Source organism: Brachionichthys hirsutus, chromosome 15 (genome assembly GCF_040956055.1).
Source record: "Brachionichthys hirsutus isolate HB-005 chromosome 15, CSIRO-AGI_Bhir_v1, whole genome shotgun sequence".
NCBI classification, from domain to species: Eukaryota; Metazoa; Chordata; class Actinopteri; order Lophiiformes; family Brachionichthyidae; genus Brachionichthys; species Brachionichthys hirsutus.
This window is the reverse complement of record NC_090911.1, coordinates 10572054-10591946: the sequence shown is the minus strand read 5'-3', so window position 1 is coordinate 10591946 and position 19893 is coordinate 10572054. Positions and strand designations below refer to the sequence as shown.

Below are 19893 nucleotides of genomic sequence, written 5' to 3'. Positions count from 1 at the left end.
TTTTATTTAATTCGTGGAGAAGTGTTTGGAATTAACGTCAGAGGCAGCACAAACTAGAGTTTCTGGTGAGCGGTCCAGTGGGGCGTAGAACGCGTGTGTCGCTTTAGCTTAGCCGTTAGCCCGGAAGGAATTAATACCTAATCTAGCTATCAAGACAATCACAAAGAAAATATGCTGGTGGAAAACCAAAGTGAGAGATAGAACAATAAGTTAGATAAGCACCTCTATTTATTACATATCATCAAATACCCGTTAGAAGCATCGTCTGATAGGGAAGCTACAAATACCTACTATAGTGACGCCACGTCCATCCCCTACTCTGTCTCTGATTGGCTCCGCGTCACAACAACTTGTCACGTGGTTTAATTTCTGTCATTGAGGGGCTTACGTCATCGTTGTGCCGAGCCAATTAGAGGCGGAATTGGGTGCATCGTGGTTGTCGTAATAGTAGGATTCATAATGCCTCCATCAACGCGAGCGCTTACAGTTAAAATTGTCCGATCTGGCTCGCCGTAGAATTGGAATACGTCACAGGTCAAAGTTGATTTCCAGGAGACGGAACAAACATGGCGTCGGAGGAGAGAAAGGGAAGTCCTGATGTTAAAACCTCCAAAAAAGGTTCGTTTACGTTCACGACATATATTTATTTTATAAACGTTTAACAGTCGTATCGGCGTTTTAACAGCGTTATTGTTTGTGTGGCAGGTGGAACGCAAGTCAAAGCCCTGACTGCTGAAGAAGAAGCAAGAAGGTGTGTGTGTGTGTGTGTGTGTGTGTGTGTGTGTGTGTGTGTGTGTGTGTGTGTTTGAGTTATTAGCACATTAATACATGCATCAAGTAATGTTTTCCAAATGTTTCAGGAGAGAGATAGTGAAGGAGAAGTTAAGGGAGAAGCTGGGGCTTGAGGAAAGGGCCCTGAAGGTAGTGGAGCGTCTCGTGGAGGACGGTGTGGCTGAAGACTTCCTGATTGACTGCGTATGTTCCATACGAATTCAACTAATACTATTGGTAGTTGTTGTTTGCTAAATGTTTTTCTTGTCTCCCTTCGCAGGCAAAGTTTATTACTCCTCTTAATTACAAAGACGCCATAGAGGAGAGATCCATCACAAATCTGTGTGGTTATCCAGCATGCTCAAATGAACTTGGCAAGGTAAGCGCCTTTACGCGTTTCCTGTTTCCTGTTCCCCTCAGACTCACTGCTGCTGCTCATTTTATAGATCCCAAATCAAAAGTATAAAATCTCCACCAAGACCAACAAGGTTTACGACATAACGGAGCGCAAGGTAAGTGTTGAAACGTAAAAGTGGAGTCAAATCCTTCTATTCATTCATGAACCTTTTTTGACCAATTAAATCATTCTTTGCTTTGTCCTTTTTTTTTTTTATCAGTGTTTTTGCAGTAATTTCTGCTACAAAGCCTCCAAAGAGTTTGAGCTACAGATATCCAATACACCCCTCTGGGTCCGGCAGCATGAGATGTGTGTGAGCTGCTCTCATCTTCGTCCTGAACTTATTAATGAATTGGAACCTTTAATTCATATTTATCTCGTGTGTTTGCTCTCTCTTTCTCCGTGACAGTCTTCCAGAAATTACACTGATGAAGAAAGGAGATGGGTGAGAAGATTATATATAGAAACAACGCAGATATATTGGATTCAGTTAATTCATTTATAATAAAAAAATCCTAAATCAGTTTATTCCGTGTTCCTATAGGGGGAGCTCTGGTGAGGAGGTGCTGCTTTCTGAGAGGCGTGTTGAAGAAGGGGACATTGAGGATCCACCGTCTGCTCGTTCTGACAATCCCGACGGCTGTTGGCAGCAGGACGTCGGCGGCGATGAGCAGGAACAGGAGTTTGTCTCCAGTGTGGTGTCCCAGCAGGGACCCAGGGTGCACTGGGGCAGCCTTCCCAAATGTACCGATGGAGATGTCGGCGATGAACGGAGGACGGTGGAGGGGAGAAAGACGCAGATGAGAGAAGATGTTGAGCGTCGTCGAAGTTGGGATGCAGAGACGAAAGGCGAGTCGCTTCCATGTCGGACAGGAATTGAAATGGACGCCGGAAAACGGCGACCGAGCGCTGAATCAAACGTGGAGCTGGCGTCTGAGGAGGAAGGCTCGCCGGCGGGAACCAGCGTGGACGAGGCGACATCTGAGCTTCGTTTGTGCACCTTATCGGAGACGGTCACTCCCGCCGAGTCGGCACGCACACTGGCAGATCGCCTCCACTCTCCGTCTAAAAGCCGACGCCGCCCTCCTTCAACGGCGATCGACGCGAATCGGAAGAGCGACGGCGCGGAACCGACCGGCCTCAACGTCACGCAGGTGGGCGTGAGCAAGAGGGGAGCGGCGGGGCTGCGGATGTTACTCGAGAGCCACGCCGCCGGAGACGGGCTCGATTCCATCGGGATGAGTCTCCTCAAGCGGCTGGAGGCGACGTTTAAGGACTGGAGGACGGACGCGACCGTGACGTTTCTGTTCGGCTGCCGTGATTCGCTGAGCTCTCCTTTCAGCGGTGCTGCAGAAGAAAAAGGGGAGGAGCTGGATGAAGATGACCTCGATGATGAGGTGAGCACCGGGGACGCAAAGATTGATGCCGCGGCTCCAGATCTTAAAGCGCTGCGGAAGGAGGCCCAACGGGAGGAGCTAAGAGTCGGGGAGTTTTCTAAAGGGATTCTACCTGAGGAGGTGGAGGAGCAGCGGCCCGGAGAGGACGTGAGTAGAGGAAGGATTTGAATGAATAAAAGGGACGTCACAAATCAAATGAGTAAAACATTAGATTGGGGCAGAAAGGGGCTTTTATGTCCTCTGCTTGTTGCCCCAGCAGGAGACGTTCCGGGACCAGAACCTTAAGAACCCGCTTCTGCCGCTCATCCACTCTCATTCTCAGCATCTCATCCAGAAACGCATCGCCGTGGAGAAACTCTCCAGCTGGTATGTGTGGGATGCCATCCCATAATTTCTTTGTGCGCACTCTGGTTCATAAGGGGCTGTATTTGCTTTACATCACCGATAAACGTGCATTCACATCGGCAGTAATTGCATTGTTATGTTGTCTTCATCTCCTCTTCCTCCTTTCATCTCTTGTGTCGTGCAGCCTCAGGAGCATCGTCGGTCCGCTGCGTCTCACTATTAGCGACGTCTCTACTGACCTGAACAACCTGGTCAGGACATTCAGGTCAGGGCAGCACACAAATACACTCGTGTGTGTGTGTGTGTGTGTGTGTGTGTGTGTGCAGAGCTGCTTGCTTACAGATGCAAACGCACAATTCCACTTTTTGGTCTTTTCATAACATGAGGCTCTACTCTTTATTTTACTTTATCATTACCGTACATTTTACGGCCTAACATGATTTGTTTGCTTTCTAAAGAGTTATTTCTGGATGTGAATTTGTTATCTACTATTATGACGCACAGGGAGGCTCGATTCTTAATTAAGATAAAGAACGTTATTGCATATGGCAAATTTCACTACAATATTATCAGAGAAATTGGAGTATTATTATCATCAGATAGACTTTTCTGAAAATATGATGAGCTTTGTCGCCCCCTACAGGCTGACATCAAACAAGGTCTGACCTTGAGTCCAAATGCCTGCTGTGAAATAAACTATGTTCGTTGCACTTATTGCTGACCTATTTTTCACACTTTTATGCACTGAATGATTGTTTTTAACCTCGTGCTTCACTGCATTGTCGTAGTAGAAGTGTTTTTTTTAATAAGAAAAGTGAGTCTAAAGAAAAAGTGGAACTAAATCCTCCATTTGCCCGGTAAGTTCCGCTCCAGCATTCTGCCTTTTGAACAAATGTGAGTTTTTATCAGACCATTTAGCAGCGTAGAAAGGCATAAACTAAATTCCTCTTCCAGCAGTAGTCGATATTTGATCCGGCGTTTACCATAACTGAAATAAATCTCTCTGAACTCGTGCCACAATTGAACATTTCCTGCCATACACATGCTCTGCCTTCCCATTGGCTGCTCGGGATGTTTTTCACCAGAGCGCCATTAAATCACCGTGTGTTGAGTTAACGCCTCCAGAGTCCTGCTTCCAGGAATTCTCTTTCTGCTGCCTGACAAGAGGCTTAAACCAAAGTATATACACAGCGCTGTCACGGGAACATGCATCTCTGCACTGTTGTAGGTGCCGTTTGTGGTGCAGCCTTGTGCACGTTTTGCTTTCCCTGTCTAGTTATTGTTGGAATCGGGTGATTATTGACACCTCCAGAGGGGAACGCCGCTCCTACAGGGAGATATGTGTGTGTGTGTGTGTGTTCTTTCTTTAAATTTCTTTCCTACACTCTGTTTGTCTTCTCACCGCCCGCAGACTCACAAATAAGAACGTCGTCCACAAAACCCCAGAGTGGATGCTCATCAGCGTCGTGCTGCTTCATCTGTAAGTTTACGACGTTGGTGTGAATGTTTTACATCGGAGATGAGCCGGTCTGTGCCGAGGAGCTGAAGGGAACGGTTCACCCAAAGATGAGAGTTCAGCTCCGTACAGACGGGAAAGTCGGGCGAAGCTTCTCAGCAGAAACACAAACCATCATCCCTGATCTCTGTTTGGTAAAGATTTACGCCCTTGGGATGTCCGCTCCCGCTGTTCGGGCTGCATTTTTGATCATTTTACATTTAAAATCTTCTCCCAACTTTTCCATAAGCAGTGGTAAGTATAATGATTTCCATTTTCGGTGAATAGTTGTTTCCTTGGAAATCCTCTTTGTCAGCAAACCTCAAAAACCACATTCTTCCTTGTCTGGGTGTGTGCAACTGTTGGGTGTGTGACATCATCAACAGTGAGCTCAAAATGTTAGGATGGACAGAAGTCGAGTCACAAATAAAGCAGAAATTAACAGCTCATAGAGAAAGGAACAAAAACCGACGTCATGCAAACATGACGCTGCAGTTTTTCCATTTCTGACTCTCAAATTAAAAATCCAAAGAAGAAAACGTTCTTAACTACGGCTTGGATTCCCCCCTCAGATTAAATCTGTGGCCTGTGCCATATGGTGTGTGTGTGTGAGTGTGTGAATTGTGTGTGTTTTGTTAGCATTTCATGGATAGTTCCGTGCTGCTCCCGTCTAAGTACACACTAAACGCCTCGTAGCTTTATCTCAAACTGATTGCTCGTCTCCAGATCCGTGATGCAGGGCAAGAGGGCACACACGCACACAAGTAGCACAGTAGGCATGAAAGTTAAACACACACACAGAACCGTTCCTCTGTGTACAGCCAAGCTAAATGAGCGCTTTAAATCGCCCCCCCGGCTGGGAAAACTTTCACCTGATGCCCGGCGGACTGTGATTTATGACCCTTTCGGTGACCCCGGGTCACTTTGCATCAATATCCCAACTTCCATTGTGAGCTCTCTTAACCTTAACGAAAGAATACAGCGAGTGTTTCGCAGCTCGAGGAGCGGCAGCAGCGCGAATCTGAACTGACGTAAAGAATAGGACGCCGCGAATGAGGGAGGCTGAGAAGTAGGATCATTTCGGGTGAGGAGGAAATCTCTGGGCAGTTAAAATAGTTAGCTAATAATTAGCTAATTTTGATGAAAACATGGACTATGAAGGATTTTAATATCCTTCAAAAATGCACCACATAATAACTTGTATTACTTTAATCAGTACCAAACAAGACCAACAAGGTTAATTTGACAAAAGACGGGTCATTTGAGGTTGGTTTGTAAAGACAACCCAGATGAGCTTCTTTAAATCATCAGATGGAGCGTAGAATCTAGCTTTGCGTTCGGGCCGGCGGCGTCTCCACCAACAAGCTCCGTCCAGTCGTAACATCTGCGCTCTGACCTGATTCAGCCAGAACGTTGAAAAATCTAACTTTTGAGACGTCTTTATTAATGAACCCTTCAGTGCACGTGTATTCCCACTGGTGGTCTCTGATTTCACTGGTTCCCATTTAACTTCAAGCGCCTCCGTCCCTCCATCATGAATAATTTGGTGTCCTGTCTTATCTATCTGCTGCACGGCAGCTGCGTAGCTAGTCTGGCTTCTATTGTTCAGGCCAGCTGAATAATGGATGCCCCCCCCCCCCCCGCAACGAGATCCCGGGGTGAACTGGAGCCTAACCAGCAGCAGCGCACCTCCACACAGGTAGACTGGACAGGTAGAGGATGGAGGAGGTGGGGGGGGGGGCTTTAAACCCGGGGGTTTAAACCCATCAGGATTTTCTCTAGACTTAACGTCCAGTTTTTGATTTGACGCGTTTACCAACCGAGGTTCGTCCTGACGGCTAACCCAAACCAGACTAGTCTAATTAATTTAAGCTATGCTGGCTTTGCTTTATAGAATACTAGATTCATTCTAACTGGAATAAACCTTTTCTTATTCGATGTGTTGGGGTTTATGGAACACTTTGCAGAGTTCCCCCATGTAATTCAATAAAGCCGTTTGTTTTTTTTGTTTTTTTTGGAGCAACATGAACCCGGGTCAGAATTCAACACCGCGGCAAAGCGGAACGTCTGACGCAACACGCAGAAGAACCTCGTTCTTTACCGAGGATGCGGCCTTTAATAAATCATAGTTGAAATGCGCCCTTTTTCACAGTTTTGTTGTCTGGCGTGTTTACAGCAATCTGTAACAACAACAACAACAACGCCCTGGTCTGTGTGTGTGATTGCGTCTTTGTGTTCCAGGCTGTCGGAGGTGTCTCCGGTGGTGCACGAAGCCCTGGAGACGCCGGCATCGGAGGAGTATCTGAATGCACTCCTGGAGGAGCTCGGCCTCCGGGAGCAGGAGCTCCTGACCCTTGTCCGGGTGTTCAGATCTCCGGCTAACTGAAGCACACACACACACACAACCAAAACATGGCTGCACAAGCGTTCGACACACACACACACACACACACACACACACTCGGGACTGAATTAAATCCGATGTTGTGTATGTTGTTTGGTTTTGTGTCTTACTAAATAAAGTTTGTAGGTTGTTGGAATAACTTCTCAATGTCTGCTTTGTGTGTGTGTGTACGTGGATTGACTTTCACAGTTGAAGATTGTGTCACGCCGCTATTATACGCATACAATCTGTGGTGAGGTACGTGCAAAATCAGATCCTTGACGCGGTAGAGCGAGGATAAATAAATCACACCCAGCTTTTGGCCATGTGGTCGTGCAGGTTGTTGCTGCTGTGCTTCTGCCAGTCATAAAAGAGACGCCATTTCTTCCTGACTTCCTTCACATGGATCTTTATGGCACCATAATGTCATTTGTTATATGGGTATGTTGGCAGGGCCTGTGTGAAAATATTTGGTTTTGAGCAGGTGGCGCGCGCAACAAAACGTTTTTCTATTTCATAGACGAGATATAACTTTGACCTGTCACGCAGATTGTGGACGTGATTGATGGGCCCGTTCGGGTCAAAAGGGGGCTTCTCGTTTTTACACAACGAACCGAGGCGGATCAGAACGTTAAAAAAAAGACAGACGAGGTTAGATTTAGATTAAGAAAAGACACTTTCTATTGGGATGTCGAAATTATTACTTGAACTGCTTTAGAGGTTAATAATTAATCCCCCGACACAAGAAAAGAAAAAAGTGAACTGAAAAACGGTTTCAAAACATGATTAACAGCCAAGTTGTGCCTTTTTTTTAATGTCATGGTGTGAAACAAAACACTTGATAAATTATTTCCATAAAATTAACCAGAATATCTCAGGCTAAATAATACATTAAAGACAGCAACAAAGAGCAGGTGCATGGAGGAGGAGTGATGACGCGCGGCCTGGTGCTCCATTATGGTGCGTTATTTCAGGCCGTGCTGCGTCTCCTTGTGTCTCCGCAGGTCCACCTTCCTCTGGAAACCTTTCCCGCAGAGGTCGCAGGCGAAAGGCTTGAAGCCCGTGTGTTTCCTGCTGTGCGTAATCAGGTTGGAGCTCTGGCTGAAGGCCTTCCCGCACACCTGGCACTTGTGCGGCTTCTCTCCTGCAGCAGGAATTAAAACCACGTCACGCGTTTGGTGCCGTTTTTACGCGTTGCGCGCACGGCGCATGCGGCTGTGCTGGTTTTACGCGGAGTCTCTCACCTGTGTGAATGAAAGTGTGTTTCTTCATGTCTGACTTTTGGTGGAACCTCTTCCCGCAGTACTGGCACGGGTAAGGCCGCGTGTCCGAGTGGATGAGCAGGTGCGTGGACAGCGTGGAGGAACGTTTGAAGCTTTTGGCGCAGATTTTGCAGCTGAAGCTCCTCTCCTGTGTTAAATATAGAACGTTTTAGTGAGCAATCATCGTAAAAAGATTCTTCCTGGATTCACCGGGCCGACCTGCGAGTGAACGGCTCTGTGCTGATCCAGGCTCACTGCGTGGCCGAAGGTTTTCCCGCAGATCCCGCACTCGAAAGGTCGAGTCCCGATGTGAGACCGCCGCACGTGGACCTCCAACCCGTGCGGGGTGGAGAACACCTTTTAGGGGGAATTAGACAAATTGCATTTCACAATCAATCTCAAAATGTTTGTAAATGTACAATTACTTGTTGTATTTTCGTAATAACGCATTAATAACGCACCATTAAACATCTGGACTCTTATGACTCACCTTGTAACATTTAATGCACTTATAAGATCCAAGGTTCGAGCAGATGAAGTCACTTTCGGACTTGATTTCCACGCCGCGGGGGGTCTGCTTTGCATCCGGATAGAGTTCGTCTCCGTCCCGCATCCTGCAGATTTGGCGGGGCCTTGCAGAATAGTCCTGGAAGCGTTCAGGGCCCCGCTGGGCATAAAACGGTTCGGTGCCGCTGTCCTCGGGGGATCGAGGCTCCCCGTGGCCGTGGAGTTGGTGGCGTGACCCCTGGACCAGGTGCCTCAGCTCAGAGCCCGAGTATGCCGTCCAGGAGTAAGGGAAGAGCGGAAAGTTGAAGTGTTGACCATCTTCAGCTGCTGGTGTGGAACATTTCTCCGAATCTGTAAAATGATTTTGATTTAGGGAGAGAGAGAGAGAGATGCGTAAAATTCGATTATTTGGGAATTACAACGAGCTTTTGGAAACAACTGTAGAATAATAAACAAAAAACTTTGGACGTTAACGGACCCGGTGAGGAGGAGGGAGAAGGGGGACGCCAGAAATCACAACCGGGGGACCGGTCGCAGCCGCTGCCTCCGCAGCTCAGCGGGGAGCTGCAGGACAGCGACCCCGGGGACAGCAGCCTGGATCCGGCGGACAGTCTGTCAGCGCCGGCGCTCACATCCACCTGCTGCGGCTCCAAGTCGGACTCGATCTCCGCCCCGGACTTGCTCTCTATAAGTACAAGAGGAGTGGAACTGTGTGCAGCTGGTCTGTCAGTGGGCCTATAAATAAATGTGCTTTTACTATAATTAGGAACATAAATGTGGATGATGATCCTGAGTATAAACTGGTTTAGTTCCGTGCGTAATTTCCCTTCAAACGAACTCACCTGCGCACACGTGAGCCAGGATAATGTCCAGCCTGCTGTCGTCATCGTCCACGCTCCGTGGCTGGTGGTAGCTGTGGGCCCTCTTACTCTTCACCAGGAACGACCTCGGCATGTTTTCAGTGGAGCCGCCTCTGAAATCCTCCACTCCACTCCACTCCACTCCACTCCACGTCCTCTGCGCGCTGCTCGCTCTCACTTTATCTCGGCACAGCGTTGAATACTATTGGTCGACAAGTGACACAGCGTTGGGATTTTGGCAGGCTATTACGCATGCGCAGAGAGGACGTATCGTTTACCAGGTGTCCGCATGGCAGGTGGCCAAAAGCAGGTACCCCCCCCAGGAGGACCCCAAAGTGGGATTGGAAAGGGCATATTATATGTCCTCTATATGGTGCAGCCATGGATCGATTTAAAGGAAATTTAGTGATATTAAACCATGTTTAAAGCTTTCTTATCTCAAACGAATGTGACGTTAACGACAAACTGAAAGGTTTATTATGAACAGAAGAGTATTTTTAAACCTATAGAAATAAGATTATGTCTAAAATGTTAAGTTTTCGCATGTAAACAAAAAAAAGACGCATTATTCATATTTTGGAATTCAAAATGTATAATAAATAAAAGGAGGTAAAGTAGTTAAAACCGTGATTGGAACAGTCTCCGTGCAGTGATTGAGATTTAAACTACAGGATTCTGAATAAAATAAAATAAAATATATGCGCAAAAAATGGATCATTTTGGAATAATTGAACTGATTATCCCCCAAAAACAGGCTGACAACGATACAATCCGATAACCTGAGCGCGTCTGACGGCTCCGTGCAGGGACAGCAGCCCGTGATGGATAACGACCTATTTGTTTGACTGCTTTGTAAAGTGATCCTGTTAATGAGACGTGCGCGGCCGCTCCGCGCAACAGCCTGCCGGTGGGGCAGCCGCGGTGTCCCTTTACAGTTACACACTGCTTCAGCCTTATTGTTTTACATCAGTAAAACTGTCCACTGAAAAGAACCTCTGGACATGACGCGCACTGAGTGTCCTGCTGAAGTTTATACACAGCCTAATAAATGAAAGCAATTTTATATACTGTATAGGGAAATAAAGTAAAAAAAGAAAGAAATCTGTCTGGTGCAAATCATTTGTTCCTTGTTCAAGGTCGGACCAAAAGCAAAGCGGTATCGATTTCTGCACGATGTGGGAACCGAGCTTGTTTGATGCAGCTGCAAGTTTAGAGACCTGCAAGCGGAGCGCAGATACAGCCGAGCCATAAAGCTGAAACACATGTCCTATACTCACACACCGCTCTGACGCAGCAGGTTCACCCCAGCGCCGTGCACGTTTATTCTGTGATCAGTCACACAAGCTGCAAAATGACACACACCACAAAAGCCTCTGCTCGACATAACACCTTCTTTCTCTCTAAATTTCCCCCTCCTGCCTTCACCCAGACATTTTCGCAGTTGATTCATTCATTTCAGCGACCTTAATCTATTTCTTTTCATTCTTACAAAGTCTTCGTTTGCGCAATAAACATTTTTGCTTGCAGAGAAAGCTAAAAAAAAAACCCCATAAAATATGATCATATACAAATAAACATTCTCCTTTTATCAATGCATCAACAGAAACACGTTTTTTTCCCCCTCAGTCAGAAGAAAGTCGAAAATATTCATCTTAAAAGAACAAAACGAAAGTCAAAGTTTAATCAACCGAAGCATGTCTGATTGAGCACATCATAAAATATTTCCAGTGTATTTTTGTCACACACACACACACACACACACACATGCTGTGTGATGCTGACAGCCTTTTGGTGAATAAAATGCTTCAGTGAGATAGAAGCAGGCGGACAGGACCAATGTAAACGACGTTTAAACAACGTTCAGCGGCTCAGAACAGGAAACCAGACAGTCGAGAAGACGCTATCAGTGTTGCCACAGCCTCCTCTTTTGCCTCTCTGTGCCCCCCCCCCCACAGGCCTTGATTCTGAGTCCCTGAGTCGCACAAACAGAATGCGATTGAAACGGATGCCCGGTCACAAGAAGGAGTTGTGTGTCTTGTCAAAAGGTCAGGATCACCGTTGAAGGGTTAAACTTTGTCTACAATGAGCCGTGAGGTTAGAATCTTTTCAAGTTCAACATCCTTCACGGCCCTCTTTTGTGTTTTTAAGTACACCTGAGGCCGAATATTTGCCACCACATGTATGTGAATGGAATCTGATCTAAATGTAGATGTTGCTGAACGCACAACTCCCTCAGTGGAGGAAATTAGAGACCAAGAAATGCTATCAAAATTTTCCAAACAGTAATCTTGCCCTTAAATTTATGTTTTCTAGGTCTCACCATGATTGATTGAATTTTAAAATACATTTTCTTATACTTGTGAATCCAGATTTTTATTTGTGAGTGAAATCATGCATTCTTTCATATATTTCAAAGCTAACATGCTCTCGCTTTAAGTCTGACACCCCCCCCCCCCCTGAAGAGAAAACAAAGTGCAAATATTGATTTGGTTTTTGACGGTATACATTTAAAAGCATGTGAAACACATGCATATGCAGTGGATTCATGCCATCATTGTTTAGTTGTGGCCAAACTGACTTCCACTGGTTCCCGTCTCTATTTAGTTCCATGTGGACAGCCTGAGAATTCATCTCTGGTGGCATCAATGCAAACCACATCATGCTATCTCATCCCCTCACATTTTCCTTTGGCTCCAGAACTCTAACCACAGTGTGACAACCCCCCCTCCCTCTTTCTATTACGCTACACCCCCCCCCCCCCCCACAGCTACAATCTGATTTCTGCCCTTTTCCTTAACCTCGGTAAGCGTTCAGGAGGAGCTGTCTAAATCTCATCAAACTTTGGCCGCAAAATGCATCCACCAGAGAGGGACCAAGTGTGAACACAAAGAATGATTTACGAGATGCTGCCTACCGCAAGAAAGTTCTTCTTTCACACACAGGTTCCACAAATGTTTGGTTTTTTCCCATCCCCTACTTTCACTTTAAAACTTGACGTCTTGAAGTATAATATCTTCAATCTGGATTCAGAAAACAGATTTATGTTATTAGTTTACACTTCAAGACAATTTTGCTGAGTAATTTTGGCTATTATTGTATTATGATGTAGCCTAAAAAGCCCCAAACCTTGACCCAACATGTGTGGCTTTAATTTCTCGGAATAAAAAACAACAACAACAAACAGAAGAAGCTTGAGAGGAAACTCTCACGCAACACTAAACAGATGCTGGGATTTAGGCTTTAAACACTCCACAAATCACCTCCGTCATCCATCACTGTGATCAGTGACTCCCTTGTTTGTACTCGGCCTGTTTCTGGTTGTAAATTTACCCCCAAATACTGAGAAGCCCATCAGGAGCTTTATGTGCCGAGAACGGCTCAGTGCTTCCTGGTCATTGTGTCATTTGAAAGGTCAAAGTTCAACAATTCAAGATGAAATAAACGTATTTATATGTATATATATATATATGTATTTATTTCCTGTTTTGGTTGTATTTAATAGTTTTAATAGCTTTCAAATGGAGACATGTGTATAAATGTGAATTTAGAACACAAATCCAAATGCCCTGAGGATCATTTAACTCTCCTTTCTAGTCCAGTGTAAAATAAAAGGAATCTTCTTTAATATATTTTCAAATGAGATTTGACTTTAAAATGCTTGTTAGCCACTGGTCGACCCACCACACCCTCTGCCCCCAGTGTGAACCCTTATTAACCCCCAACCGCTGCGGCCAAGGAGTGACTGGACAGTTGCTTCTCTTCATTGTGAAATCAATTCTTTGGAAACAGAGGTTCAATATCGACAGCAAAAGTCATCCAGACAAGTGACTTTTGACACAGTCAAAAGTCATTCAAATGGATATGAAAGGTAAGAGGTTGCATCCAGGTGAAAAAAATAAATATAAATCGTGCATCACTGGAAATTCCTATTTTTAAAAAGAACTTAACAAACGATTGTTGAGTAACACATCTTTCAAAATGTAAGTGACTTTCCATGGTCAGTGAATTAGTTGGTAGTCATATTGTTTAACTCGACACTTATATCGGTGTGTGCTCCTTGGGTGCAATGCAATGACACAAAATCCAATAATTGACTAAGCAGTTGGCAGAGGTTTGAGCTCTCTGTAGGGAGAAAATGTGAACAGCTAATTCCACACCATTTAACCTTTTATTTTTAATAATATATAATATATTCAAGCAATTTTTGTCTAGTTATTTATTGTTAAATTCTTCACTATAGAAGCTATTGAAGTAGATTGCAAAGTTTCTCTGGCGTCCGGGTCGTTGCTGCCCCCTATTGGCGCAAGTGTCGTTTCGTCCTCCGGTACAGCAGGGGGCGATATTTACTGCTGAAACGTCTCGCTGTGACACACAGTCGCAGTTAGCTTTCCGCCGACGTCAGAAGGCTAACACCCGCTGTTGAGTGAAGAGGGCTAAAACGCACCCTAAAATGGTGAGTAAGAATATTTTGCTTTGTGTCCAGTTCAGGTACGATTTATTTAAAACTACGGAATGAACGGTGGGACGGTGTTTCCGGCTGTGTGAGAGTCAGATGTTCGTGGATGTTTGCGGCTTTCGTTCGATCCGTACCGGCTGCGGTTCCAGCGTGGCGTTTCGATGGCTGATCAAACTTCAGCAGATCTGCTTTCCAGAAAGCTTACCGATGGTTTTAATAACCAAACAAGCAGTCGGCGTGACCGCGACGGCAAGCTTCAGACAGCTGACATGTATTTGTTGTACTTGTATGTCAAAATGCGGTTATAAAGATACTATCTCTGGATAAACCTAGCTAGCTGCTAGCAGGCTAACATCCTGACTCTCTTCTCGCAGGGGTTCGTTAAAGTGGTGAAGAACAAGGCCTACTTCAAGAGATATCAGGTCAAATTCAGAAGAAGAAGAGGTAAGACTACATAGGCTTGACACTTAGCGTGCGCTATTAAGTCAAGCTAACTTTATTACTGTGTGTATTGCATTGTAACACGGCTGTTATAATCATTGGCTGCTGTAAACTTCACAGAGGGGAAAACTGACTTCTACACCCGAAAGCGGCTGGTCGTGCAGGACAAGAACAAGTACAACACTCCCAAGTACCGGATGATTGTCCGGTTTTCCAACAGGGATATCTGTTGCCAGGTCAGTGACTTGGAACATAAATAAATATATAAATGAATGTAATGTGATAACATGTTGTGACATGATGCGATATTCTCTGTCTGCCTTGTCCAGATTGCCTATGCAAAGATCGAAGGAGACCACGTCGTGTGTGCGGCGTACTCTCACGAGCTGCCTAAATATGGCATAATGGTAGGCCTCACCAACTACGCCGCCGCCTACTGCACCGGGCTGCTGCTGGCTCGCCGGGTAAGCACGCACGGACACAGTATGTGCTGAAATAACCAATTTTCCAGAAGTGATTTGTGATATATCTCTGTGTATTTGCATCAGAAAGCACGCCGTTCTGTGCGTCGGTGGAACAGACCTTCCTTCTCCTTTTCTTAGCTGCTGCACAAGTTTGGCATGGATCAGGTGTACGAGGGCCAGGTGGAGGTGACGGGAGACGAGTTCAACGTCGAGAGCGTTGATGGGCAACCCGGTGCCTTCACGTGTTACCTGGATGCAGGTCTGACCAGAACCACCACAGGGAACAAGGTGTTTGGAGTCCTGAAGGGGGCAGTTGATGGGGGGCTGTCCATTCCTCACAGGTCGGTGAGACTTGTGCACGCTGGTTATTCATAATAGAGCATTTCTTACTGATTTTTGTAGATTTTAATTGCTTCTTGACGATGATTAGGAAGTTTGCTAATGTGTTGAAATGCTGGATAACTGGACTGTTGAATCTGATCTTTTGCTCCTCGTTTCTAGTCTGAAACGCTTCCCGGGTTATGATCCAGAGAGTAAAGAGTTCAACGCAGATGTGCATCGGAAGCACATCATGGGCATGAACGTCGCCGACTACATGTCCTACCTGATGGAGGAGGACGAAGACGCCTACAAGAAACAGTTCTCTCGCTTCATCAAGAATGGAGTCGCTCCAGACACGGTGAGAAGTGTACAAATGTCTGCACCAACGGCATCATTTGTGCACATTTACATTAAAACGCAAATGCAAGCACAGGTCAAATGTTCCAGGTGGCGTTGTTCGGTTCTGCTTCTCGATGATGATGCAAATCACGCTGAGCAAAATGTAGTTGGTCCTTCATTTGCACTGGCTGATGCTTACTGTCCTTTCAAGACGGGGCTGAGAGAAGCGACAAGTAACGCTGCGCAGAGTGAGATGCCTGGATGTGGCTCAATAACGCCCAACGCCGATTTCTGTTTTCAGGTAGAAGAAATGTACAAGAAAGCGCACGCCAGCATCAGAGCAAACCCCGTACACGAAAGGAAACCCAAGAAGGACGTCAAGAAGAAGAGGCGAGTTCTTAAGTTCCACAAGTGGATTGTTTTATTCTATTGTGATGAGACAACAAAAATTCAAATGTTATTTTCTGGTTCTTGGGTTTAATTCTGAGAAAATAACCGTAAAAGAGACCGCATTTTACATCGACCGTCTCGATGCCGGGCAGGAAAACGTTGCAATGAATGTTAATGGACCTGTTGCTGCTTTTCTGGGCAGATGGAATCGCGCCAAATTATCTCTGGCACAGAGGAAGGACCGCGTCGCTCAGAAGAAGGCCAGTTTCTTACGGGCGCAAGAAAAAGGAGACGGAGACGGAGAAGGGGGCGGTTAGGGGAGCGGCTCAGTCCTCGGCCGCGACAACACAGATTACAAATAAACTCATTCCAAAGTCTGCCTTGTGTACTTTTCATGTGGCGTCTAAAAAGAAGGAGCCGAACTCAGGATAGTCAGTGAAGTGGTATGCAATTTAATTGTGCAAAAGTCATGCTGGTGTCTTCAATAAGAGTATGTCAGCATTGATGTGCGTTTACGCATCCCAACAAATCAGGTTGTTGACACGGCTAGAGGAACTACGCAACGGCGATGTGTGGAAGGGATCCTGGAAAAATACTCTGCAGAATTCAAAAGTTACAATAGAAAGATCTTCACTGGTGGTAAACATTGAGATGACAGATCTGTGGCACTGAGGCAAGATGCAAGCAATACGTGGAAGCAGCGTGCGAAATGTTCAATTAGCAATACAGGTAAACGACCACAAAAGAACGATGCAGCATCAATGTGGAGAACGTACAGCAGAGTGAAAGAAGCTGGCGAGGTACTCGACCTCTGAAGTATTGCAATGATCGTTGTGTACTTTGAAGCTAACGAACAGCTTCAGTTGACGCACAGCTACGTGACAAAAAAAAGTGCACAATTTTAAATCGTGTTAATTTGTTACTGATCTGTGCCTAGATAACCGTCTTTGATTTTCTATATTTCATGTCGCCACTAGAAAGGGAGGATGGTTTACATTGACCCATGCAGGTACCCACACCACAAAACCCACTGGACTGAATGCAGTTTGTATTTTTTAGCTACATTTTAACTAAATGGAGTTTCATCTGTGATCGGTCCGTCGGGTTGGATTCCATGTAAATATAGACTACGGCACCAGACTCCTAACATCTACTAAAATGAATTATTTTACCTTTTTGTTAGGGCTAAGTAATTTAATCTTTGCCTAAACTGACTCGAGTCATATTTACCAAACAAACACTTATTTGCACAGCATCACCAAGCTTAACTCTCAGAACCTACACTCTTACAAATATTAAGACAGTAGTGCAATTTCAATGCATCGATACCCCAGCTGCGTACGGAGGACAAAACACGCTGTTCTAATGGACCTCGCCTGCATGATAATGTAGGAAAAACAGCTAATTTGGTCTCCGAGCTGTTTAGACCAACAATACATTTGTGGCTGCTGGACCCACTTTAAATGTGATATGCAACAATCATTCAGTTTAGTTTAGTATTTCAGAGCACTTGGACTATCGTTCCCCGAGACCAGACAAGTCGTCCTCAGTCTGACCGTTAGGAGTCGTTACAAATTGCTCTATTAAATTTGCTATTACTAAACCACAGCATCGTTTGTGAGGGTGCTGACAGGTGCGCTTTCAGGGAGGGGGGCGGGGGGGTGCTCTTCTGGTCACGAGTCCTTGGTGTGTGAGATCTGTCTCCACAGCAGAGCCTTCAGGTTGTTGAGGATGAGCGAGTGCTCCATGTTCATCTGTCCAGCGTTACCCCTGAGAGCCATGCAGGCGTAAAGCTGCTTCTCCAGCTCCTCCCTCAGCCCCGACGGCGCCCCATGCAGGAGGTAGTCCTTCAGCGCGCCGCACGCCTTTGCCAAGTTTGGCTGAAACGGCTCCTCCCTGCAACGCTTCTCCGCCACGTCGCATGCCGTCTGGCAGTCCACCCCGTACACGCAGTCGGCGTCCGTCTCACACTTCAGTGTCCGCATGGCGCGCCTGAACTCCTCCTCGGGAACCACGGCTCGGTTGTTGGTGAGGCGGAGCTCGTGCCGATCCGTGTAACCGAAATGTGCCGCAGTGAGGTCACAGATCAGGAAGTTGCCATAGGTGCCGTAGAAGATGTCCTCCACCAGCTCCAGCAGGCCCATTGAGATCTTGGCTTTGCGAGGCCATGATGGGGTGAACCATTGGTCCATAGTCCGTTGCAAGCCGCTGGGTACCCAAGACGCCATGGGCCAGGGTAGCGAAAAACCATACAGGGGCCCGTGAGGCACTCGCTCCGTCATGTACAGATCCCCACAGTAGCCCAGGAGGCCAGGGGTGTGTCCCCGGTCCTGGAGTAGAAGGCCCAACAGCACCTCCAAAGACAAAACACAAGTCTGTCTCATCAGAGGGTCACAAGCAGCTTTCAAGTCATTTCATGTTTGCAGGAACAAAACATTACCGTATGCTACGATAACTGCTCAGAAACGGTCATTTTCTCAATCATACCTCATCCATCTGCAGGAGGGCCCATGTGGAGCGGGCTTCGGGTAGCGATACCCGTCCGTCTTTGTTTCCATCGGCAACAGAGAGGATCTTGCTGACAAGGGTGGCGAGGTTAGCCTGCTCGCCGAGCTTCGACTGGTCAAGCAAGAGATACGCGGGCTCAAAAATCACAGCCTGAAATACGTGGGTCACTGAACCTCCTGAGACCTTTACCTCGAGCTGATTCAAGACCATCTCTCTAAACCTCTCCACCGACGTGCCTCTGTTCGGCATGTCAAACACCGCGGCCTCTCTCCGTGGCTCCGGCTCCCCGGCCAGCTCGTAGCGCATCATCTCGCCCAGCTTGCAGCGGACGACCCCGTCCTGGTTTCCCCAGCTTCCTGTGTAAACCTGACCAACAAGAAACATTTAACAAGTAGGGAAGAGACAGAAGCACTGATTCAATGTTTAACAGGAAATAAACTTCATTCCCTACCTGGTTATTTGGCAGAGTCGACAGACACCTACTCATGTAGAGTGTTTCTTTGTCACAAAGACTGCTGCAGGCCGAGCCATCGATGATTCCCCGCCTGTACTTATCACACTTGGAAAGCAGAGAAACAGGATTTAAGAGTCCTGGCTCTACCCGCACCATTCAGAGAGACGTCAGAATGAACAAAGCTGCTATACTCACAATGGCGTTCTTGCACTCGTGTCCTCTGCAGAGCTCTGTGTAGGTGGAGTACTGCACATAAAGCACCCAGCTCCCCACCAGCACCGTCAGCCACGTCAGGAACAGGTACTTCACCTGCACAAAGGAGATCCGAGCCTGGAAAAGGGGCACATGCAACCTTAAGATGGAGCCAAATCCGAAAAAGGTACTACTGGTTTATTTATACGGGCAAAGTGACCATGAAGCATGTCAATCTAAGCTGGAAATCTGGAGGTCCCTAATCAAAACTGATCACGTAACAGGTTACCATGGTGATAGCACGGGGGGTGTGTCCCATAACACGGGTGGTTGATTAGTCATTAACCGCAGCTTCAAAATGATAAAGTGAAAGCAGCAGGACAGTTTGAGATTTAACAGCCGCCTCGATTTAATGTCCTGGTGGGAGAACTGAGAGATCATAGGTAGCAGATTTATGGAGTTGGGAGTTCTTGGTTTCCTATCAGTGAAGATGAGGGGGGGATGAAGTCAGGGGAATCATGCGTCAAAGAGAGGTCCGCCTCTGGTCCTGCAGAATCATTCCTGACATGGAATCTTCTCATGTTACATGGAGAGGAACACACTCAGCAGTAACGTTTACGACAGCCTGCGAATGTTTACTTTGTCTCCGGCCAGCTGTCAACACCGTAAACGTGATCACGGATCATTAGCATTAGTGATCAATGACTGATTGATGGACGTTACCTGGAAGTAGAAGGACTTTTTCACCCAGGCCCGTGGAAACAGACCCTTTTTCGCCATCACAACAAAAATACATGGATCATCTGGCAGTGGGCGGCCATCCAGAGTGCATGGGTGGTGGAGGGGGGGAACATCTGCCACATGTACCCACTCGCTCCGCTTACCAAGCCGGTAGGAAAGACTCCATGACG

General features: G+C 46.4%; 4 protein-coding genes across 7 annotated transcripts; 2 read left to right on the top strand and 2 right to left on the bottom strand.

Moving 5' to 3' along the window:
• The first annotated feature begins 562 nt into the window (after positions 1 to 562).
• Positions 563 to 6939, top strand: rpap2 (RNA polymerase II associated protein 2). 4 transcript variants are annotated; one of them, XM_068748723.1, is made up of 12 exons: positions 563 to 618; positions 706 to 751; positions 861 to 975; positions 1052 to 1150; positions 1218 to 1283; positions 1389 to 1477; positions 1578 to 1613; positions 1713 to 2712; positions 2825 to 2931; positions 3095 to 3175; positions 4322 to 4390; positions 6647 to 6939. In XM_068748723.1, the coding sequence occupies exons 1-12, from the start codon at positions 567 to 569 to the stop codon at positions 6789 to 6791; spliced, it is 1905 nt and encodes a 634-aa protein (XP_068604824.1). In that variant the 5' UTR covers positions 563 to 566; the 3' UTR covers positions 6792 to 6939. The 4 variants fall into 4 exon arrangements, with proteins under 4 accessions (XP_068604824.1, XP_068604823.1, XP_068604825.1 ...); XM_068748722.1 differs by having other exon boundaries at positions 2822 to 2931; XM_068748724.1 differs by having other exon boundaries at positions 584 to 618; positions 839 to 975; positions 2822 to 2931.
• A 541-nt stretch (positions 6940 to 7480) lies between these two features.
• On the bottom strand, positions 7481 to 9511 carry gfi1aa (growth factor independent 1A transcription repressor a). The gene is made up of 6 exons (XM_068749104.1): positions 9400 to 9511; positions 9036 to 9242; positions 8541 to 8908; positions 8270 to 8407; positions 8033 to 8198; positions 7481 to 7932 (listed from the first exon to the last, which is right to left on the bottom strand). Exons 1-6 carry the CDS (start codon positions 9509 to 9511, stop codon positions 7754 to 7756), a joined length of 1170 nt encoding a protein of 389 aa, XP_068605205.1. The 3' UTR covers positions 7481 to 7753.
• A 4286-nt stretch (positions 9512 to 13797) lies between these two features.
• rpl5a (ribosomal protein L5a) lies at positions 13798 to 16199 on the top strand. Its single transcript, XM_068748482.1, has 8 exons — positions 13798 to 13870; positions 14248 to 14317; positions 14435 to 14550; positions 14644 to 14778; positions 14917 to 15119; positions 15280 to 15457; positions 15740 to 15828; positions 16031 to 16199. Exons 1-8 carry the CDS (start codon positions 13868 to 13870, stop codon positions 16143 to 16145), a joined length of 909 nt encoding a protein of 302 aa, XP_068604583.1. The 5' UTR covers positions 13798 to 13867; the 3' UTR covers positions 16146 to 16199.
• A 1302-nt stretch (positions 16200 to 17501) lies between these two features.
• Positions 17502 to 19762, bottom strand: dipk1aa (divergent protein kinase domain 1Aa). The gene is made up of 6 exons (XM_068748928.1): positions 19706 to 19762; positions 18986 to 19120; positions 18788 to 18895; positions 18526 to 18702; positions 18316 to 18447; positions 17502 to 18182 (listed from the first exon to the last, which is right to left on the bottom strand). The coding sequence occupies exons 1-6, from the start codon at positions 19760 to 19762 to the stop codon at positions 17502 to 17504; spliced, it is 1290 nt and encodes a 429-aa protein (XP_068605029.1).
• Between the last annotated feature and the right edge of the window lie 131 nt (positions 19763 to 19893).

What these genes read in the sequence shown, in the direction of transcription:
- gfi1aa (XM_068749104.1), bottom strand. Translation starts at nt 9,511, where the DNA reads ATGCCGAGGTCGTTCCTGGTGAAGAGTAAGAGGGCCCACAGCTACCAC. An exon ending in TTCTCCCTCCTCCTCACCGG is followed by an intron (nt 8,909 to 9,035) that starts GTCCGTTAACGT and finishes ATCATTTTACAG; the next exon opens with ATTCGGAGAAATGTTCCACA. An exon ending in AGTGCATTAAATGTTACAAG is followed by an intron (nt 8,408 to 8,540) that starts GTGAGTCATAAG and finishes TCCCCCTAAAAG; the next exon opens with GTGTTCTCCACCCCGCACGG.
- rpap2 (XM_068748722.1), top strand. Translation starts at nt 567, where the DNA reads ATGGCGTCGGAGGAGAGAAAGGGAAGTCCTGATGTTAAAACCTCCAAA. An exon ending in TGTTAAAACCTCCAAAAAAG is followed by an intron (nt 619 to 705) that starts GTTCGTTTACGT and finishes TTTGTGTGGCAG; the next exon opens with GTGGAACGCAAGTCAAAGCC. An exon ending in CTGATGAAGAAAGGAGATGG is followed by an intron (nt 1,614 to 1,712) that starts GTGAGAAGATTA and finishes GTGTTCCTATAG; the next exon opens with GGGGAGCTCTGGTGAGGAGG.
- rpl5a (XM_068748482.1), top strand. An exon ending in GGCTGCTGCTGGCTCGCCGG is followed by an intron (nt 14,779 to 14,916) that starts GTAAGCACGCAC and finishes TCCTTTTCTTAG; the next exon opens with CTGCTGCACAAGTTTGGCAT. An exon ending in GGGCTGTCCATTCCTCACAG is followed by an intron (nt 15,120 to 15,279) that starts GTCGGTGAGACT and finishes CCTCGTTTCTAG; the next exon opens with TCTGAAACGCTTCCCGGGTT.
- dipk1aa (XM_068748928.1), bottom strand. Translation starts at nt 19,762, where the DNA reads ATGGCGAAAAAGGGTCTGTTTCCACGGGCCTGGGTGAAAAAGTCCTTC. An exon ending in CGACTCTGCCAAATAACCAG is followed by an intron (nt 18,703 to 18,787) that starts GTAGGGAATGAA and finishes CTTGTTGGTCAG; the next exon opens with GTTTACACAGGAAGCTGGGG. An exon ending in TGGTCTTGAATCAGCTCGAG is followed by an intron (nt 18,448 to 18,525) that starts GTAAAGGTCTCA and finishes TTGCTTGACCAG; the next exon opens with TCGAAGCTCGGCGAGCAGGC.